The 25871-nt window shown below is 40.5% G+C and overlaps 1 protein-coding gene across 1 annotated transcript in view; it reads right to left on the bottom strand.

The window, feature by feature from the left end:
- MGAT5B (alpha-1,6-mannosylglycoprotein 6-beta-N-acetylglucosaminyltransferase B) overlaps positions 1 to 25871 on the bottom strand; it is a 137527-nt gene that overhangs the window by 61736 nt on the left and 49920 nt on the right. Inside the window, exons 4-8 of the mRNA XM_069076757.1 lie at positions 18370 to 18482; positions 17010 to 17083; positions 9657 to 9827; positions 8512 to 8676; positions 7477 to 7646 (exon numbers count right to left, since the gene is read on the bottom strand). Of these exons, the coding sequence (XP_068932858.1) occupies positions 7477 to 7646; positions 8512 to 8676; positions 9657 to 9827; positions 17010 to 17083; positions 18370 to 18482 (693 nt within the window). The remainder of the gene's footprint in view (positions 1 to 7476; positions 7647 to 8511; positions 8677 to 9656; positions 9828 to 17009; positions 17084 to 18369; positions 18483 to 25871) is intronic.

A 25871-nucleotide genomic window follows, 5' to 3' on the forward strand; every position in this document is an offset into this window, starting at 1 on the left:
CCCTACCCTCCCCCACAACCAAAGGATTATACTCAGTTTTGCTGGGTAGGTGATTCTTGGTTGTAATCCTAGCTCCTTTGTCATCTGGAATATCACATTCCAAGACCTCTGATCCTTTAACATAGAAGCTGCTAAATCTTGTGTTATCCTGACTCTGGCTTCACGTTACTCGAATTATTTCTTTCTGGCTGCTTGAAATAATTTCTCCTTTTTCTGGGAGTTCTGGAATTTGACTATAATATACCTGGGAGTTTTCATTTTGAGATCTCTTTCAGGAGGTGATTGGTGGATCCTTTCAATTTCTATTTTATCCTCTGGTTCTAGGATATCAGGGCAGTTTTTCTTGATAATTTCTTGAAAGGTGATGTCTAGGCTCTTTCGTTGATCATGACTTTCAAGTAGTTTAATAATTTTAAAATTACCTCTCTTGAATCTATTTTTCAGGTCAGCTGCTTTTCCAATGAGATTTTCCACATTGTCTTCTATTTTTTCATTCTTTGGGTTTTGTTTTATTGTTTCTTGATTTCTCATAAAATCATTAACTTCTATTTGCTCCATTCTAATTTTTAAGGAATTTTTTTTCTCCAGTGAGCTTTTGTACTTCTTTTTCCATTTGGCCAGTTCTACTTTTAAAGGAGTGTTTTATTTTCCAATGAATTTTTGTGCCTTTTTTTCCATTTGGCCAATTCTGTTTTTTAAGGTGTTATTTTCTTTGGCAATTTTTTGTGTGTGTTTCCTTTAGCAAGCTGTTGGTTCATTTTTCCATGATTTTCCTGCATCGCTCTGATTTCTCTTCCCAATTTTTCCTCCACCTTTTTACTTGATTTTCAAAATCCTTTTTGAGCTCTTCCATGGTCTGAGACTAATTCATATTTTTCTTGGAGGCTTTGGATGTTGGAGCTTTGACTTTGTTACCTTCTTTTAACTGTGTGCTTTGATCTTCCTTATCACCATAGTAACTTTCTATGGTCAGAATTTTTTCTATTGTTTGCTTATTTTTCCAGTCTATTTCTTGACTTTTAACTCTTTGTTAAAATAGAGCTCTACTTCTAGGGTGGAGGGTTCCATGCTTCAGGGGTTTTGTGTAGTTGTTTTCAGAGATTCTCCTAGGGACCTGTACGTTTTCACTTCTTCCAAGGTGTGTTTACTACTCTCCTGTCTGTGCTCTGGTCTGTGAGGGACCACAAGCACTCTTTTCTGGTCTGGAACTATGACAAAGGTCCCTTATCCACTACAGCCACAAGCTCTGGTGTATTAGTGCTCCTCCTTGCCCTGGGACTGCCACCCAGGACTGTGACCTAGATCAGGGTATAGGCCAAGCAGCAGAGTCCTGCCTCAGTGGCTCCTGTAATCTCTCTCTGACAAGTTGTTCCACCCTCTTACCATATGTAGACTGAGAGCTCCAGAAGCAGCTGCTGCTGATGATTCAGTCTCTCAAGGCTTGTTTCTGATTGGTGGTGTGGCCTGTGCTAGACTGTGTTCCACTCTCATCCATTCTCCTTCTGACCTTCTAAGCTGTCTTTGGCTAGAAAATTATTTCCCTCCATCCTTTTGTGGGTTCTGTTGCTCCAAGAATTGTTTTATGGCATTATTTAAATGTTTTGGAGGGGTTTTGAGGAGAGCTCAGGTGAGTTGCTGCCTTTTTCCACCCTCTTGGCTTTGCCACACCACCCTTTCCCCTATTGTTTTATGGACCTAAAAATTTATTTCCATTCAAGCCACTTGCTCCAAAGAGAACATGGTTTTTCCTCCCAGCCCTCCTTCTTTAAACTTTTTTTATTCAGGCTTTCATCATTTGCCAGTTAAGTCAACTAATTTTCACTAAAACCAATTTCACTCATGAATGGACTAAAAGCTCAGTTATGCAAATAAAATTGAAGAAAATGACTGATCCCAAGAAAGCTAGAAGGGAAAGGCCTAGTTTTAAAAAAAGAAGGAGGAAAAGGAACAGAAATCATTTGATCTCAATACTTGTAATAATACTTCATAATGTAACTAGCAGATGGATCTGTTCTGCCTTGAGGGATATCTTACAGCACCTTACAATGGCCTTGTCAGGGAGCCTGTGGTTATTACAATGCTTCACCTAGAGTAATATTGCACCAGTAGTAATATGATACTTTGTAACAGCAAATCCAGATGTGCATTTGGAACAGGGAGAAGCCTGCTTATCTGTCCAGCCACATTATTTAGACAGGAGCCAAGACATCTGCCAGGAACATCTGTGAATAAACTAAAATAAATCTGTAAGTGGCTTCTATGTCCTGCTAATTTCCCTGCACAGGTCATTTCACCAGCCAAGGGAGACATTTCTAGCACTGAAGCTGAAAAGTATGTCTCTAAATTCAGATTAACTTTACATCTCACTGACCTATTTTTATATTAACCTGAGCTATGCTTCTGTGTGATGGCATCTGGGCTGGCAAACACAAATTTCAATTGATCCTAGAGGATGCTACTTCCTCCTGCTGGCCTGGCAGTGTGGTGCCTCCTATTTAATTACACCTCTGCTGATGCCCCCTTTCAAGAGTGAAACTATTACCATAAGATGAGAGGAGATACTAGCTTTGACCTTTAAGTCTATTAGCCATATTTAAATCCAAGGCTGGGAGCAGAGAATTTATTTGAGTACCAATGTGACCCTGGAATAGAAAGAATAGTCTTGGGAAATCAAAGCACCATTCCTTTACCTACATGTTTTCACCCCACTTCTCATCTCCAGCCTCCACCTAGCCCCTTTCCCTTAAAAAACCCCAAAACTTAGTGGAATGAGAAAAAAATATTCAAGTAAAGGATTAAACAAACAAATTAGGATTTGTCACTAGGTTCATTTGAATCTTGGATAGAACTATACCTAGGTAGTCATAAGAATACCTTTTCATCATTTCCCCTGGGGCATTTATTTCTCCCTCAAGCACACTATTTCCATTATCATACTACCAATCTTCACTTTTCAATATACTTTGTACCATTCCCACTGATCTGAAGATATTTTAAATTGTTTTCCACTATCAAATAGGGGCTTAGAATAAATCCTTATGTAAATTTAAAAGTCTTTGTCCTTCAAGCTAGCCTCCAATCATAGACTTGGTTGTCACCCCAACCCATTATATTCAGTACCCAAATCTAGGGACTGGCAACATTCGTAAAGTCTTTTGAATGGCTTTATGCCCTTAAACACATTTTCAAAACTGTGAAGCTATATCCTGTGCTGGATCCAGAATAAGAGGCCCTGGGTTCAAGTCTGCCACTTCTTACATGTGTGATTTTTGCCAAGTCACTCCTCTGGGTTAAGTTTCTTCATCTACAAAATGAGAGTGTTGGACTAGAGAGATAACCTCTAAGATCCCTTCCTGCTCAGAATCTATGATTGTGTTTCTATGCTTGTTATTGTACGATGATTAGATTCTGGTTTTCAACCTATAATCATAGACTGACAAGTAGACACTTGCAGCAACACTCAACTTCCATGCTCTTTCCTACACAAGGAATCCATACTAAGTTGAACCAGGAAAATTTAAAAAAACAAACAAACAAGAAAAAGCTGAAACACTTTCCTTGGTGGTTTATGGGATCTTCTTGCTTATGAGATTAGAAGAAAATCTTTTGCGAGGCAGTTAAACAGAAAGAATGCTGAGTTCAAATCCGGCCTCAGACACTTAACACTTACTAGCCATGTGACCTTGAACAAGTCACTTAATCCTAATTGCCCTCCAAAAATAAGAAAAAAAGAGTATAGGTGAAGGAAGATTTGAGATCTCTCTGGGAGTGACTTGAGGTATGAGAACATTTCATCATGCATTTACTTTTCTATGTACATATTGTATCTTCCCAATATGAAGTACAGTCCTTGAGGCCAGGGACTATATTGTATTGTCTTTGTATGTTCAGTGCTTAACACAGTCTCACAAGTGGTAGGTGCATGATAAATGTTTGTTGAATTAAAATGAATTTTCCATTTAGAATAATGTCTTTCTGGGACCACTAAATCCAATGACCCCACCTTCACTGATTTAGAGATGATATCTTTGCTGATCAATGGATGTATTACAGAGTTGTGGAGAAGATGGAGAGAAGTGGATTAGGTGATAATACAATTAGATTTGGAACTGACTGGATGGCTAGATTAAAAGAGTAGTTGTTAACTGTTCCATGTTGACATGGTAGGAAGCCTCCAGTAGAATACCTGAGAGATACACTTGGGTCTGTGCTTTTGACATTTTAAAAATTGATTATTTGGAAAAAGGCATAGGTGGCTGTTTGTCAGATGTGTGGATAACACTATGCTACCATGCTGTATAACAGAGTCAGAATCCAAAAAATCTTTACAGGCTAGAATATTGGGCTGAATCTAATAGTATTATTATGAATAAAAGGATGCATATAAAGTCTCACATTTTGGTATGAAAATTCACTTTAGCAAATATAAGACAGGAAAGGAATGGTTAGACAACAGTTATGAAAAAGATCTGTTGTTTTTAGTGGATTAAAAGTTCAACATGAGTCAGTAGTGTGATGCTGAAGCCAAAAAAGTAAATTAATTAAATCCAGGGTTCCAGTCACAGTGGCATAGTTTCTAGGATTTGGGAGGCAGTAATAGTTCCTTAGTATTCTGCTCTCATCAGACTTTATCTGGAGTACTGTGTACAGTTCAGGGGTCTATGGTTTTAAAATGACATGAATATGATAGAGAACATCTAGGAAGGCAACAAGGACACTGAAGGTCCTTGAATCTGTGTTATTTGAGGATCAATGAAAGAAATAAATGATGGTTAGTCTGGAGAAGAGATGAGGAAAAATTATAATATTCTTAAAATATTTCAAAGAAGTGCCAATTTTTCTCTGTTTCATCCAGAGGGAAGAACCCAGGAGCAAAGGGTGTAAGTTGCAAAAAAAAAAAAAAAAGAAAATTTACTTGATGTTAGAAAAAACAACAAATTCCTGACAATTAGAGCAACCACAAGAGTGGAATCTCTAGAGAGATAGGTTTCCCCTCATTAGGTGTCTTTAAATAGAAGCTGGATGGTAATGTATTGGGATTCCTTTTATGTATAGATGGAACTCAATGACCACTGACATTTATGTGATTCTGTGATCTTATCCCAACAGCATCTTGGAGATGTATGTACAGGGCAGTATATTGTCCCTATGTCACATATAGTGTCCAGAGGTTAAATTACTTGGACAAGTCTAGATAGTAACATAATTAAACCTAGGATGTTGTACTTTCTACTCTCAAAACAATATCATCTCCCCCAAACCACAGTACCCCTGTATTAAGCCTAGGTACCTTTTTGAAGCTGTAAGTATTGATGCTACAAATCTACCATGCTGTTATAATCACTTGGTATAAATTCAATGGTATACAGAGCCTTTGCAATTTAGCAAACAACCTTTCCCTAAGCATTCCTCCCCCATTTCCCAGTTTCTGACTCCTCTTTCTCAGCAGCTTCTAGAGATTTACAGGCATGGGAAATCTTCCCCTTTCATTATTTACAATAATTTAGTGACTATGTTGCATTTATTCCCACAGATATTGTCAATAAATCTCTCAAGCTCTCTGTTCAGCAGGAGGTGGGAAGTATTTCTAATTATAGGAAGCAGTGTTGGGAATGACTTGGGTTCAACTATGTTTCCGTCTCAGTGAGCAACCCTGTTCTCTTGCAGTTAACACATACACAACTCAGTAGAGAAAGGCTTCACACAATAGAAACAGCAAGATTCTATGAAAAGGCTAGTTCTATCTCCTTGTACTGATGAAGCCTTTCTCTTCCTTTAGCACTACCATTCTGGGACAGCTCCAAAACCTGGGAAGCTTATTTGTGTGCACTACCTAGAAGGAATAGGATTGATAATACTATGCAGGGTTGACCCTAAGCAAAATTGTAAAGTGGACAAAATGTATCTTGAACAACTTTTCACCTGCTCCTATTTTAGCACTTACTTCTCTCCTTTTCATATCATGTATCCAAAATTCTTACACTTCTAAATGGGGGATAATAATACCTATAGTATACTTAACTGAGGGTCATTGAGAGGATCAAATGAGATGATGCACACCAAGTTTTTTTTTACAAGTCTTAAAGCAATATGGAAATGTTACTAATTATGATTTTTATCATTTTTATGAAATGGGGGATCAGGATCTGTTATTGAATGGGGAAAGGGACTCAAAGAGAGATGGTGTTGTATAGTAGAAGTGCTGCATTTGAGGTAGAGGACAAGGATTCAAATCCTAGTTTAGCCACTTACCACTAGTGTATGACCTTGTACAAGCTTCTCTCTGAATTTCAGTTTCTTTGTCTATAAAATAAGGGGGTTGGACCAGATTACTTCCAAGGTTCCTTTCATTGCTAAATCTAATCTTATCTGAGTGTTGGAAGGGGGAAGGAAAGGGAAGAGCTCATGAATACATCTAGAACTGATAATCCTCCAAGATGTACAGTGGAGAGTCAGATCTCATTTATTATATACTAACTGGGAAGCTTACTAGAGAGAGGCAACAATGACCTGAAAGAGTATGTTTAATTCATTTGTGTATTTTTGTATTTCATATACCTGGGTGGACCCTTGGGAAAATACCAATGCAAAGCAGATTTGAGAGAGGAATGAAACCACAAATCAGAAATCTCTTTCTATATTATTCTTCCTTCTTTCTCAGTGCTCCTATATTTACTCCTGAACGACTGTTTTCTCAGCAGCCAAAGGCAATAACCTCTAATTCTCCAGTCTTCTGCCTCCATCTACACACTTATTTATAATAGTCAGGACAGATGTAAAGAAACACTAGCTGACACTTCTGACCTCAGGTTCAACTTACTCATGGTGTGCTAGAATGGGGCCAAGAGTCATCCCAGTGTGAGGAATCCTAAAGAAGCTTTGTGGATGCACCAGTTCCCATCAGGATCAGGGAAGGAGAGGAGAGGTGACTTAAACCAATTCTATTAAGATAATTTTGGCCAAATATTGTACACAAATGATAGAACTTCACTTCGCTTAGAAGTAAGACTTTGATTGGGATGCGAACTCCCTTTGAATAACAAGATATATGTATGGCCTCAGTGGATTTCAAAATTTTAAACATTTCAATTCTTTTTTTAAGCAATTGGGGTTAAGTAACTTGCTCAAGGTTACATGGCCAGTTATTTCTGGGTGTGGTGGTAAGTATCTGAGCCTGGATTCGATCCCAGGTCATCCTGACTCTGGGGCCGGTGCTCTTACTCACTGAACCACCTGGCCACCCCTAAACATCTCAATTCTAATGAAGAATGATGTGGACATGTACAATAGGAAGTTTTAGACTGAGAAGTTTAATCAGAACACCAGGAATTCTTTCTAATGGTCACAGATCTTGTTAGAGTTCATGTTCTCCAACCAGGTTGCTGAACAACTGAGATCCCTGCAGTGCTTCTTTCCAATGGAAACCAGGGTGATTTTTCACCTCTACTTTTGCAATAGACTCTTCCACACACTCACCTCTGCAGCTCTTTCAAGGACACAGTGATCTTCAGGTTATGACCGAGGACGAAGAGGACAGCTAGGATGTCTGCCCACTGTACCATCTCACCCAAGGGCCCCCCTTTCAGTACTCTTGGACTGAACACATCGCCAGATTCCTCTGTCAAGAAACCAATATGGATGAGGATCTGAAGCCAAGAGAGAAGAGAGTGAGTCAATATAAAGAAAAAAAATCAAAGCTTCATCTAGATTTACCCTATCTCAGGAGTCTGGGGAAGTTGATCAGTAGCAGATGCCATTTTTAAACTAGAATTGATTTCTTATGTGGCAGCAAAGTAGACACGTACCAAGAAGTAGATGGTAAGCATGGTAAAATTTATAAGCATGGTAAAATAAGTTATCCAGAGTAAGACTGATAAATCCCCCAAATACTAGGTCATTACTGCTCCTACCACTAATGGTACAAAGATATAGCATACAGGCTGTCCTACAGGCCAGAAGCTTCATGTCTCATCCTTCTCCTAGGCTTTGGAAGTGACCTGTCCTAATTCATGTAACTTCTTATCCCCTTGGTTTTGGCTCAAACTTCAGTACAATTCTATTTATCAAGTACCTGCTTGTGCCTGGTAGTTAAGAGATCCAAACTTAAGTAGGTGTCTGAGGTCTGCAGTACTTCATCTTTCATCCTTCATCTTGCTTTGTTGTGTATGCATTGTGAGAGGAAGTCCTTTGCTCATTAAGGACATACAATTCCATGGCAATAGCACAGACCACAACAGAAACTCAATCTAAGCTTCAGGGCTCTGAGAAGGATCTCTAAGGGCATGTAGAGTGTGTAGCAAGTAAGAACTTTCCCTCAAAATAACTACCTTGGGCATTCGGGTGAGGTGAGAGAGAAGAAGGGGTCAATATTATTTGTTTTAAGTGGTAGATATGGCTTTTAGCAAGGAAGCAGGTGGTAGGGGAAGTCAGGGTGTGACAGGGCAAGAACACAGTCCCACATCAGGGTGTGAATGTCCTGGGATAGCTCCACAGGAAGTCTTTCCCATATACCTGCTTCTGGTCTCTCCTGGCTCCCTTTAGCTTTGCTTCCAGACGTCGTGCTGCCAGAGCCCAGTGAGCTGCCAACTGCTTGATCCTTCTCTTCATGAAGATCAGTGACTCCTTCCCACTTCCAATAAGCTCCAAGAGGTGGGAGAGATTGCTCTGGAAAGCTGCCTATAGGGGACGAGAAGGGTGCAGACACTGATGTTTAGTAGTTGTACCCAGCAGGTTTTGGGGAGGGAGTGTCAGTTAATCTCTCATTATCCAACCATATTCCAGGGTACCAGGCCCTACTCAATGTGGACATTTTGTTACCAGCCCACCCACTACATATGTGCTTATCTTTTCCTTTTTGGCCTCTTGCTCTGGAAATAATAAATCAATACTACCATTGCCATTGGAAAATGATGTGATAATCTGTTGCCTTATGACTTCATTCACAGTAACTGTAATGGTCTACACCAAAACTCCCTTTAAAATGGCCATAACTTTTAGATTGGAAGCTCCTTGAAGGTAGGGGTAGTTTCATTTCTGCATTTGTATCCCCAGGCTCTACAGTACTTAATAAATACTTATTTATTGGCCATCAGGGACCTGGATTCCACTAGGACTTCTCCATCCCTGGTTACAGAGATACCTTTTAGAACCACAGGCGCTACTTCTCAAGAGTAGCTGGATTCTGAGACAGGAATAGAAGGACAAATGACCAGTCCTAGCACTAAGGTTCTGAGTCCAAGTGTTCCTTTCATAACTCATCTCAATTGATTCCCAGGCCTTAGCTGGGGGACGAGATCAGTTATGCCTCCACTCACTGAATTTGGATCCACCACAGGATGGACCTGTAGGACTCCCACACTAAAACTTGTCTGTGAGTGATCTAAACTGCCCATAGATCTGGGAACCTCTTGACCAGAGATAGTCAAGGAGGTGGATATGGACAGTTGGCATGATAGTTTTCAGCTGTACACAAGAGGGGCCTGTACTTTTTTTACATCCTACTCTGAAGGCTACACCTCACAGATTGATCAGGTCCCAGAATCTATAAGGCTTCCTGCCTAAAAGGGTCTATGGGGTGGAGGAAGTATATAGAAACAAGTTAGTGGTCTTCCATTGGACCCTCCACCCAGATAATTTTGTCATGCAAAGGTCCTTACCTGGACTTTGGGAAGGGGCTTAGGGGCAGGTAACACTGCTGTTTGATTCCTCCAAGACATCAAGGGACAGAACCACTCTACTTCGCTGAGGTAGATAAGGAAGGAGCACTCAGTTCCATCCACACCAAAGAAGGCATAACAGGGATCAGACGTCCATCGAGCATGCATCCACTGCAGAAAGAAAGGAAACCCAAAGTCAAGAGAACAGACTCTAACCCCTTACTTCCCAGTACTGACCCAGTCACTTACAGTAGAATCAGTTAACTTAATTATGATGGAGATCATCAGGAAACTTTGTGGTAATTAATTATAACTTCAGTTTATCCTCTAGTAACAAAGGCAAGTAAGCCAAGAGCAAGGTAGAGATGGGGAGGTGTGAGGAAAGGAACAAGACAAGGGCAATCCTAGTATTTTACTTATGCTCTCCCCTCATAGAGGGACCTGATAGTGGCATGAAGGGGTAGGATAATTCTTCCTTAAACTCCAGAGGCAGCATGATAGTGTCAAAAGAGTGCCAGCTCTGTACTCAGAGGTACTGGGTTAAAATCCTCATTACTATGTGTGAGATCTTGGTCAAATCACCTAACCTCCAAAGGACTCAGTTTCCTCTTCTATAAAATAAGGGGACTAGCTCTCTGAGGTCCCTCCCAGTCCTAGGTCTATGATCCTGGGTTCTATCAAGCCCCTGACAGAGTCCCAAAGTGTGGACAGGTGGGTCAAAATTAACTGTATTTTTAAAGTTTTAAAGAAAACACATTTTCTCTTTTGACCTCCACAACAACACTGTGAGGTAAGTCCTGACTTGGTGAGGAAACTGAGTACATAAGACATTAAGTGATGTTCCCATGGTCACAAAACTAATAAGTATCAGAGCCAGGATTAAACACATATTTCTGCTGATTATAGATCCAGCATGCTTCTACTGTACCGTACTTTCTCCTGAGAACAGAAGTACTCACCACAAGGGTGAAACCCTGTGGATAGTACACCCTTCCCTCTCCCCCAGATGTATGCAGAATTATCATTATTCAGTGGTAATTTCTGGAATATTTATTGGGGCAACCATTCCTCACATTTCATTTTAGTCATGACAGCTCTGGACAAATAAACCACTGTTGCCAGAGAGGATGGACTGCAGCAGGAGTGCAAGGGCAAAGGCAATGGTAAGAGGAGGAAAAGATTGGGAAACTAGAATATTACCCTCTTAGGGTAATCGTGAGAGAAATGATCACCAAAAAAAATCCCCCAATTTGCCTGGTACCATTGGCTGTGAAGACCATATATTGAGTATATAGTCTCACCTCCCTCTAGCATCTAACTGACTAGTTCCACTAAGAAGAGGAGAGACAAAAGGTTGATCACAAGGAAACTTCTTTTTGTTGGAGATTTTGTATATAACTTAAATTTGTACTTAAAATAATCACATTCCATAAGAAGTTAATGGGGAAAGTTTGACTCCTCTGGGAGTACCTGAGAGACAGCTCAACAAAAGAAATTAGGGATATGGTCAGAACTGGAAACCTGAAAACTCAAGCAATCAGTGAAAGGAAGGAATTCAAGTCAACAAATTCCAAAAACATCGAAACCACTTACTATCTGCAAGGTACTGTGGTAGGCACTGGGTATACAAAGGCAAAAAGCAAGAGTTCCTGCCCTCCAGAAGCTTACATTCTATAGGGGACAGAAGTAGATAAAGACCTGTACAGAAGTAAACAAAGTCTATGTAAAGTAATTTCAAAAGGTGGTGCAGTGGATAGAGCACCAGGTCTGAAGTCAGGAAGCCTTATCTTCCTGAGTTCAAATCTGACCTCAGACACTTACTAGCTGTGTGAACCTAGGCAAGTCATTTAACCTCTGTTTGCTTTACTCTACTGTAGAGGAAATGGCAAACCATTCCAATATCTTTGGCAAGAAAACCCCAGAACAGGATCACAAAGAGTTGGACGTGACTGAAACAACTGAACAACAAATAACAGATCAGGAAAGGCCTTAAGAAGGAAAGTGACTGCTGAATTGTGATTTGAAGGAAGCTAGGAATTCTAGGAGGCCGAGGTGGGGAGGGAGCATATTCCAATATTAGTCATTTCTGTTCTGTTAATGAGCTAAGAGCTAAAGATATTTACTTAGGAAATGGGAATTTAATGGACTCTCAAAAGCGACGCAAAAGGCTTTGAAATATGAAAGCAAGAGCAATCTGTTTCTGACAGTCAGAGAAAGTTAATTTCAAGTGGAAAGGCTTCAGTGACAGAGAATGTCCTACAATGAGGCTATACAGACAGTAAAGGACTGTACAAGATGCAAGCTTAGAACAATAGATGAAAAAGTCCAGTTTCACTGAAGAGCAGCCTTATCAACCACATGGTGAAAATGCTCCAGAAAAGCCTAAATAGGAAACCCAGTGCTGCTATTCTCTCATAAAACATTCTAGCCAGTTACACCACAAGCTATTCTTCAGTCTCCTCCTGCCCTCTCTACATATTTGCAGTCAGTCTTCCGATATCTAGAACAAGCTTACTCCTCATAGACTTTTTTCATTAGTTTTTTTTTCCTTCAAGGCTGAGATTGGTTAGCTCCATGAACCTGTCCCTGATCTATAGAGTTGAAAACAATGTCTCCCTTCATTTTTTTTTCCTTTGGTGCATGGTCCATTTTTGGGACCCCTCCTTTTGATGGGGTACAGGCTCTGGGAAACCCCTGGAACTCTGATTGAATATTCCCATTTGATGAGGCATTTACATGAGGCCATAAGCCTTTCGTTATAGCTAGGGCCAAATCTTATTAGCCTTAAGAGTCTACCCATTATGGTGAATCTCTAATAAACTTTGCTTTTCTTTGGCTGAGAGAAGACTTGAGTCAAATTCATTTGGCAGGACCTGGCCTGTTGGTATTCTGGGGTCTTGAGCACCCCTAAACCTTAAACCTCAGCACCTGGTTTGGGCCTCTACTTCTCCTCCATTCTGTAGCTACATTTGGCCCTCTCAGACCCTGCCATGTTCCTTATCCTCTGACCCTCTAGAAATTGGGGGATTTTCCAACCTAGCTTCAAAGAGCCTTCCAATGGACTTTAGGTCATTTTGTACTAACCTTCTAACAGCCCTGTTTTGGACATTTATGTACCTTCTTCCCTGGAAATCTTATTTTTATCTTTTTTTTTTAATTCCAATTTAATTCAACAAACATTAAAGGGCTATGTATAAAGCATTATGATAGGTGCTGAGGGTACAAGGAAGATAAAGTACATAATTCCTGCCCTCAAAGAGTCTACAATCTAATGCGGGGAGAGGGGTTGGCAGGATATATCATAAACTCAAATTGGTGCAAGGTAGTAGGAGCAAAGTGTTGAAGTTTAAGGTTTAGGGGTGTTTGAGACCCCAGAATACCAACATGCCAGGTTCCACCCAATGATTTTGACTCGTCTTCTCTCAGCCAAAGAAAAGCAAGGTTTATTAGAGATTCACCATAATGCATAGACTCTTAAGGAGGCTAGGTATGTTGATGTGGGCCAGAATAATATGACAGCCTGAGTCTTCACTAGATAATTCTCAGCCCCATCACGAGGGGGCTAGGCTAGTTTAAGGGTAATATATTTTGCTATATAAGGCTATAAAAGGATATACAAGATAAGGGTATAGATATTTTGATAGGGTCAAGGGTGGGAAGTAGATGGACAATGGAGGGCTAGGCTAATAAAAGTAAGAGATTTGGGCCTAGCTATAATGAAAGGCCTCAGGCAAATGCCTCATCAACTGGGAAGATTCAATCAGAGTTCAAGGGGTTTCCCAGAGCCTATACCAGGGAGGCAACCTGAAGGTACCAAGCTAGAAAGAAAGCTGACAGTGAGGATCTTAGAGAGACTAAGGATCTCATGGCACTCAGATGCAGTGTTACCCCCAAACCTAATCTGGGCTTAGAATAAAGTATCTTTACTTAGCGTTTATACTAGACCAAGTCAAAATTGTATCCTTTGTAACTTCTTTAGTTTATCACATGTTATTTTATTTTAAAATTATTTTTAGTCTATAGAATAAAATAAGCATTTCCATAATATAGTATCATAGAAAAGATGATAGTACATGAAGCTGCAAATCTATTATGGTACAACTTTGCTATTCTTTTTATTTTATTTTTTTACTTTTTTTTTGGAGGGGGAGGGCAGGGCAATTGGGGTTAAGTGACTTGCCCAAGGTCACATGGCTAGTAAGTGTTAAGTGTCAGAGGCCACATTTGAACTCAGGTCCTCCAGTCTCCAGGGTGGGTGCTATATTCACTGCACCACCTAGCTGCCCCTATTCTTTTAAAATATATAATAAAATTTTCATGGAAATTTCTTTTTCCTTGCAAAATGACCATTTAAAATCTTTGAGGCATTTGTGAATTTGTCACAGGAAAGTAACTTTTCTTAATAATGGTGGTGGTTTCTTGACCCCTTCATTTTACAAATAGGGGAAGCAAAGCCCAAAGAGGTTAAGCACCTGCCCCAAGGTCATGAAATCAATCAGTGATAGAGTCAGTACTTGAATAATAATAGCAATATTAGCAATGGGGTCTGATGGATTTCTAGTACTCAGATGTTGTGGTTACAGTAGTTGACTAGCTCCAGAATCCACTGAGAGCTAGTATGACTAGGGTGGTGAGTGTAGAAGAAAAGTCTCATAGGTCCAAGTGTGGGTAATGCACACCTGCTTGACACGGAAGTTCCAGATATAACCCAGCAGGGGGAATTAAGATTTCAAGATATACCTTTGACTTTGCATCGATAAACCAAGTATGCTAACGGAAGTGCAAAACATGGTGTGTGTGTGTGTGTGTGTGTGTGTGTGTGTGTGAGAGAGAGAGAGAGAGAGAGAGAGAAAAACAGAAAAAACTTCAACAAGTGACATTTTAAAATTACTTTATAAAAATGCATATATTTTTCATGCCAGAAAATTCCATTCCCCAGGGTACATAGGTATTATTTTATGACAAGTCTAGTTGCATATTGTGAGGGATAACTTGCAGTGAAGTTTCCCCATTCTGAACATCATATATACATTCTTATTACTTATATTTTGTAACTAAGTTCAGTATTGTTTCCATATATATATATGTAAGTCATTATGTATTTCAAGGTAATGTAAGAGCTATTGAGTATTAATACAATTGATTGGATTAACTATTGGGACCAAATTAGAAGTGTTTTTAGTTTGGGTAAAGGAATGGTAGTGTGAGAGGTAGCAAAAGGTTAAGTTTCTATAGAACTGTAAGAATCGCTAAAACAAGACTACTGATAAAAAGTACCAGACAGTAGCCTTGGAAAGAGTTGAGGAAGTAGCCTTGGGAAGAAGTTGAGTTCCCAGTTCCCAGAGATCTCCTAGATACGGTAATACTAAAAATGAAATAATGTAGAATAAAAGGAGCTGTCAACAGCAGGTGGATTTGACCAATCAGAAAGCAGACAGTGGCCTTGGGATACTCAGGCGCTGATAAGGACACATCTAGGTTGGACTGAAGGGGGTTCAGTATTCTGAGGTTGTTACTGTGCTTTTGTAGTGGACCTCATGAATTATGTATGTTATCTAACAAAATTAGAGCCTCATTAGTAATAATTAGGTTAATGTTTGGGAGGAGAAGGTAATTCTTGTCTATTTAACCCAGCTTCTGCTTTTGTGGGGTGGCCTCCTCTCCCTGGATTTCCCAGTGACTGGACCACCCACTTCTCTCGAGATTCTAATAAAAACTTTCTACCTTCACTTTGAAGAGGTCTCCGAGTAGTCAATTTGGGTTAGGGTCTCGTACCCCACACAATATGAAGGCACAAAGCCTCCCTGGGACAGTAACACTCAAGGGGAGCGATTCTGAAACTTTGCCTAGGGCATAAATTGCCTTCTCACCTCAAGGCCCGAGCAGGGAGGAGTGGAGGAAGGGCGTGTGGGAGGAGTTCATTAGATTAACCAGCAGCATTAATGGAAAGTCAGAACTGAAAGAGATCTTAGAGATCATCTAGCTTGACCCCTCCATTTTATAAACAGGGGAAGCAAAGCCCGATGGGGTCAAGCAACTGCCCCAAGGTTAAGAAATCAATCGGTGATAGAGTTAGGACTTGAATAATAATAGCAATAATGAACATTTATTTAGTGATTTTAGCACTAACCAGGGGAATCAGGCACTACTATAGTCCTTCCCATTCCCTTTTAACAGATATGGAAATTGAGGTGGAGAGGTTAAGTGGCTAGTGCAAAGTTACACAGCCAGTGTTTAAAACACCAATAAGAATCCTGGTCTTCTTGATATCAAGTGTATTCACTATACAACAACGATTTCCCCCTGCCAGACAATGTACTGTCAGAGGCAGTTGGTTTACTGTACTCTCCACTGAATTATTAAGAGTAAGCCATAAACACTGACATCTGCCACCTCCACCTACGACCTCACTTGTCTTTTCCCCACCAGTTATTGTGGTGTATTGGAAAGAGCTCTAGATTGGGAATATGGAATCAAAATCTTGATTTAACTTGTTCCCTGTATGATTGAGAAAATGACTTCATCATTCTGGGCCTCAGTTTTCTTACTATTAAATTACACTACAAGGTCTCTCTGGGCTTCAAATCTATGACTATGTCTGGGGGGAAGTGAAAACTTCTCAGAACGTCCCTCTCCCTTCCCCCACTCCACTTCTGCGGTTAATCATCGGCAAGCCCTTTCCGGAGGCTTTCAGATTTCCTACCTCTTCGGGCCCCTCCTCCCAGACAGCAGGGGTCAAGGACAGCCCAAGCTCACTCCTCCCCATAGCTTTGGGACCCCCCCCCCCCCTTTCCCTTGCTGTCAATCAGCATCCTTGTTCTTTGTAAACCATAGTGGCAGGCTCCTCTGTGGTTTACCATGGGGAAGATTTTCGCTGAGACTTAAGCCCACCTCTCACCCAATGGGAGAAGAGATAGAGGGGGGAAGGGATTTGAATATATTAGGGCATAAATTCAAGTTCTGCCTTTTGTAATGTGCCTCTTCCTTTTGACCAGTCATGGGGAAGACCACCCTCTTCACCTGGGGAAGAGAATAAATTCCTGTTCTTATCCTAAGAGATTTCTGTGCTCTTGATTAAATTTTGGATGAGGTTTTTCATTGCAAACAACTATGTGTTCTCTTTCTTTCTCTACATCACCAGGACCACCTTGGGTTAACCCTCTGTACAGAGGTTAGTTGGATTTTGCAGACAGGACTTGTCCTGCTCCTTGCATCAATATTTAGCATTTTCTGAAACTTCCAAAATCACTTTATTTCTACTATGCCTCTCTCAAATAACTGAAAGATCATCCATGTCCTTCTTTCCTCCCTCCCCACAGAATACTTTCCTCAGAGCATTCAGGGCTTACTTACCTCTACCTTTCCCGAGCAGTCTGGGTATTTGGGGTCATTGGGTACCTCACATTGATCCCGCTGGCCTTCGGACACTGGAAGGAGAAGGTCAGGGGAAAAGGCAGATAATGTGGAAAGATAAGGTCTCTAGTCATACCCTGCTCCCCGGAAAGGAATAAGTCAATCTAATATAGGAGGGGAAGGGCAGATGGATTTTCCTAGCACTCAACTTCTCAAACAAGAATTGTAAGCATGTATGCTCAAGGGATTGTGTTAAGAGATTCATATTAGTTCTCCATTTGATCCCAAGCCATGCTCAGGGTAGAAGATGGCAGCCCTTACAGGAACTATACCATACATCAATGATTTCAAGAGGAGAAAGGGCCCCCTGCCAGACAATGCACCCTCAGAGGTAGCTGGTTTACTATGCTCTCCACTGAATTATTAAGAATAATAGGGGTAGGGGGCGGCTAGGTGGCACAGTGAATAGAGCACCGGCCCTGGAGTCAGGAGGATCCAGCCTCAGACACTTGACACACTTACTAGCCATGTGACCTTGGGCAAGTCACTTAACCCAATTGCCCTCCAAAAAAGAAAAAAAAAGCGTAATAGGGATTTAGCCTTATCCACCCCACACCCTACTTCCAGATTTCACTCCTATAAACAATGGTCTCATTGGACAAGTAGGATAGACATTGGTTTGGCAGTACCTACTCACCCATTTATTAGGGAAAGTATAGACTTGGGTACTGGTGGTAGCCCAAATCCCACCCTATTATTATACTGTGGGAATGAGTGAGTGTTGTCTAAAGTTGGAGTATTTTCTACCTCTGCTCCCCCCACCATACCCATGACTTTTTACATAATCCCCTAAAAATCTTTTTGAGCTTGAGCCTCTCAGGCAAAGCTATAGGAGTAGGAGTCATCTCTTATCAGTGACCTCATTCAGCTAAGTTAAGCACATGTAGAAAGCAAGGGGCCACCCCTTGGTGTTAAGAACAGCTGAATTAGTAGAGTCATTTAGACACTGGCCCACCCCCATTTGTTGCCCATCCAAGTTTAAAACTTCTCTTTTTGACAAGGTTGGGGTGGAGCAGGAATGAGGGTAATAAGATAGGTTGCTATGCTAACCCTGAATCTAGTGAGATTACACCTCCTACATCAACTGTTACCAATTACATGAAGCCCCATCCTTCCAAAGGTCCCAACTTTGGAAAGCTTCGTCCAATAACCTGACCTTATGGGAATTTGCTCAGCCTATGAGGCAGAGACCATCACTACCTTGCCTGGGGCTCTATTACACAGAAAACACTTGGAGATGGAAAGGGGGTGAGATAAGCAAAGACAAATATCTAAACCAGAAACTGGTAGTGAGGCCTACCCTTGCTGTGTAGGACACTGTTTCGCAGGATTTGATCCACCTTCATGGCAATGTCAGAGACATTCTGGGCAATGGCCTGGATCTTCTCCATCAGTTTGGCACCTGGTGGGAACCTGAGCAAGGAAGGAAGTGTTAACTATAAGCTCAGCGAAAAGCCATTTGTACCTTCTTCAGGGTATCATTTCCCAAGCAGATTTTTTTACAAGCAATGGACCCTATGAGACAAGTAAAGTATTCAAGCCCTGGGCCCATGTATATCCTCAAATATAAGGATTATTAAAGTCAAAGATGGAAAAATGGAATTGTAGCCCCAAGGAATGCTGAAGGATGGTCATGGGAAGAGTGATGATGGTTATAACAGTAATAACTGATACATATATTGCTTTAAGTTCTCTATACACTTACCTTATTTGAAGATAATAACCCTAACAACTGTTATGAGGTAGGTAGGATAGATGTTAAATATCCCCATTGGACAGATGAGGAGACTGACACTCAGTGTTTAAAAGAATTGCCCAGTTCACACAGTAAGTCAGTGCCAGAGGCAAGCTTTCAAGTCAGACTTTCCTGAATCCAAATTTAACACCTTATTCACCCTTTATTAGCCCTGACAATAGTAAAGATATAAGGCATGTGTATAGAACCATGTTTGGAAACATTTTTAAAAAGTTTTTATTGATCTTCTTTTCCCAATACATTCCTACCTTCTTCCCCAACTCAGTTTTCCCTTATAACAAAGAATTTTAAAAAGCTATTGAGCAATATTAATCAACACATCAATTAAGTCCTACAGCATATATATATATATAATCTCACTTCAGTAGTTTCCCACCTCTGCAAAGAAGGCAGTTGCATTCCTATCTCTCTTCCTTGCAGTCAAGCTTAGTCATTATAATTATAGTCTTCAGTTTCTTTTTTTCCTTTCGTTTTTTTCTTTCCACTTACACTGTTGTATAGATTGTTTTTCTGGCTCTGCTTACTTTGTGAATTTTATATAATTCTTTATATTCATTTTTTCTTATGAAATTGTACTTTTCTACACATTCCATCACATTCATGGACCAAAATTTGTGTAGCCATTTCCCAACTGATGACCGTGTATTTTGTTTCTAATTCTTTTTTACTACAAAAAATAGCAAAAATATTTAAGTGTATAACAATAGTACCAACAATAACAAAATTAACATTTATATCTTGCTTTAAAGTTTGCAAAACATTTTACAGATTCATTTAATTTCTGCAACAACCCTGGGAGATAAGTACAACTATGATTTCCAGTTAACAGAAGAGGAAACTGAGGCTGAAAGAGGTTAACTTGCCTAGGATCACAGTTCATAATTACCTAAGGAGGAATCTGAACTTAGGTCTTCCTCTCTCCAAGTCTACACAGCCCTATCTACTATACCACAATACCCATAAATATATTGGACTTTTCTTTGTCTTTGACCTCAATGCAGTATATGTCTAGCAGTAAGATCTCTGAGTCAGAGAGAATGGACATTTTAGTCCCTTTCTAGTATATTGGGGAACCTTTCATAGAGTGTGCATGAGTATGGGCCTGAACCCTGGCCTACACATACTCTGGCTCCTTATTAAAAGGTATGAATGACCAGAAGGCTCTGATTGTTTCCTTGATATCCATGACTGTGGAGGGGTGAGGAAATGTTATACCAAAGATGACTGAGTCATGAAGAACAAGACGTGAGGAAGGAGAGATGGTTTCTGGTCTCCTTTTTTCTAGGCTTCCTCTTTGTTGGCACATAGTCAACATTATCTGTCTCCCTTGGACATTCATTGAGGGAGAAAAGGAAACTTTTCTTCTTTCCCACTCCCTAGAAGTAATGATGACAGCTTTAGGCACATGGCAGTGAGAAGATGTGCTTGTCTGAGTGAATCTGAGATTGGATCTCAAGTTTCTAGTTGCCTCCTCTACTTTGTGTTTCTTTCTCCAAGCAGAGGTGACCAAACAGCAGTCTTCTGAGATTGGCAATTCTAATCTTGAGAACCACCTTGTTAGTTTGAGAGGTCAAGAGTTTCTGTGTGCTGACTGGCAGCAACTATGCTACTTCTTGGTGGAAGGGATGTCCATTAACAAGACCATCCTGAAAATCGAAACCCTAGCCATGACAGCTGGACAGATTTGAAAATCAAATTGCTATTTGAAGTGTACAGACTAAAAAAAAAAAAGTAACATCTGTTTGTCAGTCTCTGTGAGCCTCTTAGGGGGTATCTTTTATTTGTGAGGAAAGTATAATAGAGATGATGGGTCATAGTTTATGTTTTATGGATATTTTAATGAACATTTGAGGTTTGGGGATTTTAATCATTTCTCTTAAGGTGGAAAATAAGTAGCTTTTCTAAACCTGATAAGTATTATTTTGTATGTTAATTTTTTTAGAAGGGATCTTGGGCCATCCCTTAGCTTTGTTTTAGAGATTTTTTCCATAGATCTCTCTTGGAATAGAGACAAAACATCCTGACTTTATGGTCAGGCTGCCCCAGAATGATTTTGGTATTAAGTTCAGGGCCAGGGCCTGTTTGTGGACACTGTCCCCTACCCAGTCATAGGTGACATTAGAATATTTCCAAATTGCTTTCCCAAATGGATGGACTACTTTACAACTCCAACAATAGTATATTAGTCTGCCTATCTGTCCATATCATTGACTATTTCCACCTTTTTTCATCTTTGTTAATTTACTGGATGTGAGGTAGCCGTTTTCTTTTTTCTTTTATTCAGCAATTTTCAGATGGTGTCTGTAACACAGACTTTAAATAGTACGGATGGAGTCTGATTTAACAGGTTCAGCTTGTTCAGAATGAAATTATTTGGCATTATACTCATCATACTGGACTTAGCACTGGTGGAGATGACACTTCCTATTTTCAAAGTAATCTGTAATGATAGTGTTTGTGTCCCCAGTTTAAAGCCAATTGAACGTATGTAAAAGGGCTTGGAACCTAGCAGAGCTATGACTTGGGAGATGGAGGTATGGAACAACAACAAGAAAACGAAAACAAACAAAAAACAAGAAAGTTCAAATTTAAAATTGAAAAACAACTTCCTGACAGAATGTCAATTCAATGCTCCAGAGTTAGGAGGGGGAAGGAATGGAGTGGAATAGGTGTGAAAGTACATTGTGGTTGTATTATAATTCTAAGTGATCTGAGAAAAATGATCTGGATTTCCTGACCCCGTTCTGGAAGACCTGGGGTCAGATCTTACCTCTGACTAGGCTGTTTGACTTTGGTCTAATTCACCTCTCTAACTATTAACTTACATAGTACCCACCTCAGCATTGTCATGAAGGTCACCTGAGACAATCCAGTATTGTCATGAAGGTCAACTGGGACAATCTATGTGTAATGGCAGTAATTGGGGGGATTCTCTCTGATCTACTCTGGCTAGAGTATGCCTATAGTGCATGAGTGGAACTGAGCTTAGCACCCACAGTCACTTAGGGGAACACATCTGTATAGTGCTGAAAGATTTTGGAATGAAATGGCAATCCTTTGGTTCCTATCATGACAGCAAGGGAAAAGATCTAATTTAAATAAAAGGCCACTGTCCATTCAGCGGACCTTAAAAGAGTAATTTTGCCCTCTGGTGTTGTCTCTCTTCCTATTTCCTAAGCAAGTCACAACTCTTTGAGTCTCTCCCTTAGACTTTTTTCAAGGGGGAGGAGGAATTCCTGTTTTCTTTCTGTCCCTGCTCCTGCCACTGCCCCCCAAACACAATGATGGTGGCTGTCCAAACATGGTAGTGAGCTTGAGCTTGGACTTGGGCACCTGGCTTTGTGTTTTTTTCCCTAAGAATAAATGACTGAATAGAAATATTGAGTGAAGGACTTTTCAAATCTGATAATTACCTCAAGAGTTGGGAGTTTGTATTTATTGTTGTTCATCTTTTGTTCTTTTTAAAAATTTTTTTTGCTTTTTTTTTGGAGGGGGGAAAGCAGGGCAATTGGGGTTAAGTGACTTGCCCAAGGTAACACGGCTAGTAAGTGTTAAGTGTCTGAGGCCAAATTTGAACTCAGGTCCTCCTGACTCCAGGGCCAGTGCTCTATTCACTGTGCCACCTAGCTGTCCCCCATCTTTTGTTCTTGAAGAGGACCAATGACATCATGAGGGTGATGTCTTGACTTGTGTGTGAATTGGATTTAAGTGAGGCAGAGCTAGGCAAAGTCATCAGCCTCACTCTCTCCTCCAGAGTTATCACAGTCCAGAGGCAAGACAAAAGTCAGATTGACTAGTGATGGCCCTGGATGCAGTGGGTGACCTTAGCCTTTTTAACCTAAGATCTTTCCCAGGTCTGTTTGTCTGAGGCAATGATTAAGGGCTGAGTAAGAATTGAGACAAAAGATGGCCTAGTTTGCCATCATAAAAGAATCTACCAGGGAGAGGAAGAACCTCTGAGTTTGGGAGAACAAAAAACAATTGCTACTTACATTCACTCTGAGCCATCAAAGCCTGAGCAAAAGAGACTTGGACTGGGAGCTATTATTGGCTATTTGATGGGTTTAAAGGCTAGTCAAGTAGTTCCATTTAAATCACAATGAACTTTTCCAAAGCCTGTTTTTTGAGAGCTATATTTCATAAATGAAAACCACACAAGAAAAAGTCAATTGTCCCAGCTTTCTGAAAAAAAAAAAAGATAAATAAATATGAAATGAAAATAAAAAATACTCCCCAAACCCCAAGATATCTCACAAAATATAAGAGACCAAAATTATATTCCTTTGAACAGAGAGTATTCACATCTCGCCATGGGGACAGAGGGGAAGAAGAAGAGGAAGAGGCGGAGGAGAAGGAGGAGAAGAAGAGGAGGCAGAGGAGTTTGTGTATTCTTGAATCAATGCTAATATGAGCAATAGGAGTTTTCTAAAGTTATTACAACATTTCTCAGAGAAGACGATTGCTACCAGGAGAACAAGCCTAAGGCATATTCTCATTGCTAGAATATGGGAAGCTTGAGAGATGATATGGCTAGAAACGATTTAGAGATCAAGTACAATCTCCTCATTTAAAAGATAACTGGGCCCAGAGAGATTACATAACTTGCCCATAGTCATACTGGTTATGTCTGAAGCGGAAGTTTAACTTTTAGTTCTAACTGCCTCAAAATCCGGCCCTTTTTCCACTATGCCATACTTGCCCTTTCAAGTTGTTCTGACAGTGCAGAACCAAGGTAAAAGTTTAAGTATAGACCTTTTAGGAGACAATAATGGGAGTTATAGGCTATTATTTAAAGTATTAACTATTAATGTAGGGGGCAGCTAGGCGATGTAGTAGATAGAGCATTGGCCCTTGGGGGACTTGAATTCAAATCCAACCTTAGACACTAGTTGTGTGACCCTAGGCAAGTCACTTAACCCTGATTGACTAAAAAAATTTATTAATGCATTCTGTGAGTCTTTTGTGTTATAAGTATTTCTTTTGACTGAAGGAATTAAATAGCTGTCCTACATATGATGTACCTTGTACATGAATGTACCTTGTATACTCCTAGGCAGGGAGTGGGGAACCTGCAGCCTTGAGGCCACATGTGACCTCAACTACAGTCCTTTGATTGAATTCAAACTTCACAGAAAAAATCTCCTTAATAAAAGAATTTGTTCTGTAAAACTTGGACTCAGTAAAAAGCCACACCCAAGGCTCTAGAAAGTCAAATGTTGCCTTGAGGCCACAGGTTCTCCATCTCTGGTAGAGGATGCCCTTAAGTTACCAGATGACTAGAGAGACATAGAGAGAGAGAAATGGAGAGAAACACACACATACACAATACACCATACACACACAGATACAGAGACATAGAGACAGAGAAATGAAGCAAACTGAGAGAGATGTAATGGAAATGCAAATTTAAAGATCTTCCCTGCCCCTAGGCCCTTTGATAGGCTTAAGAGTCTCTGAGAACCTTCCTTGATTTGAAAATATACTCTGCTCCCTAATAGGCTGAATGTGGTCACATGGAGCCTGTGGTAGGAGGCTTGGTTTTCAGAAATGCCCACACCTTGGTGCTTTGTCATTGGGCAGTGGGCCAAGAGGGTGGTTGCATTCTCTGACCCAGGAGAAGGCTATATAAGCCCTGATGGGAGGCTTTGCTTTGGGGCTTATTTTGAGAAGTGTTGTGTGATTTGACCAGATGAGACTCTGGACAGCCTTTGAGAGACCCCAGCTTTGAAAACCCAGATGTTGATGCTTCCCTCTCTGGTAACTGTGATTTGGTATGGATGTAATGGTTGGACAGTTTGGAAGCCTGTCTGCTTGATCTGTTTCTCTGTCTATATTGTTTCTCTGTATACTCTGAAGTTCGGGGTGCTGACCTTTTCCCCCGAACTAGGGTAAACGATGTATGTTTGATTAAAGCAAGATTGTTAACCCATTTTGAGTTGCTTTCCTTTAGAAAAGCAGATCTAAGAACCTGTGTTGGCAGCCACCCTGGGGATGCTGGGGTGCTTGCTGCTACAGATGTGGTGTCAAAAAGTTCTCTAATTAGCTACTAAGCAGGAACTCAGTCAATATATAAAAGGGGAAAACTTTCCCTGTATCATCCTTCTTTGTTCCCAGGGGAGAATGGGGCACAACAGGCTTACACTGCCTCTCCAGCACTGAAAAGGGGAGGGGCAGCTAGTCCCAATAATACTGTACCTCACCTTGGATGCCATGAGTACATACTTGCCTCTGTCTCTTTTGCATTTGTTTTTTCTTGAGTATCTGGAGATGCATGTGGCCCAAGGAATGTAAGTTCAGAAGACCCCAAGGTGTCAGCTGTCAGAGCTGAATGGGGCTATAGCTATGGCATTTCTGCATCAGGAGTGAAGAGTCACACCAAGGATACACACTGGAGATAGTCACTGGAGGAAAGGCAGTTTTAGGGAGCATGAGTCCTTGTGGTGAAATGTACTGGCTATGGACTCAGGAAAGGAACAGGTCTTGGAAGTTGTTTGAGCAGCCTGCCAACCAGAGAGCTGAACCCTAGAGACCTTTGTGAGGACTCTGCACAGGGACAAAGGGCTTCTAGGGGCTGTGAGTTCTATATTGCTTATATGTGTGCCTCACTCACATTGTGCAGTTTGAGCCCACTTTCCCCACGTGCTTTGTGTGTAGATGTAGGAGAATGTGCCCCAGGAAATGGGGGGAAATGTTTGTATTACCATACAATCTGAGTAAATGTTTTTACTAAATGCTGTTACTGATTGTTGATGGGGCTTGTCACATGATAGTAAGTATCAGAGTTGGAATGTGAGTTGAGGCCTCTTAATCCCCACTCAAGGGCTCTTTCTCACAAAGAGAGAAGGCCAGCAATGGTAGGGGTCAAAGAGGGGTACAATGTAGTTTGATCAATTACCTTCAGTTCAGATGATCTATGTTTCACTACAGACATTAATTATTACCTTGAATTATGGACTCAGAATGTTTGAGCTAAGAGGCACCTTAGAAAAGACCTAATAATACACTCTTATCTTACAGATGAAGGAACTTAGGCCTAGGGAAGAAAA

This window comes from Petaurus breviceps, unplaced genomic scaffold, assembly GCF_028583685.1.
Source record: "Petaurus breviceps papuanus isolate PSGF00001 unplaced genomic scaffold, PetGlider_PUasm1.0 90925, whole genome shotgun sequence".
NCBI lineage: Eukaryota > Metazoa > Chordata > Mammalia > Diprotodontia > Petauridae > Petaurus > Petaurus breviceps.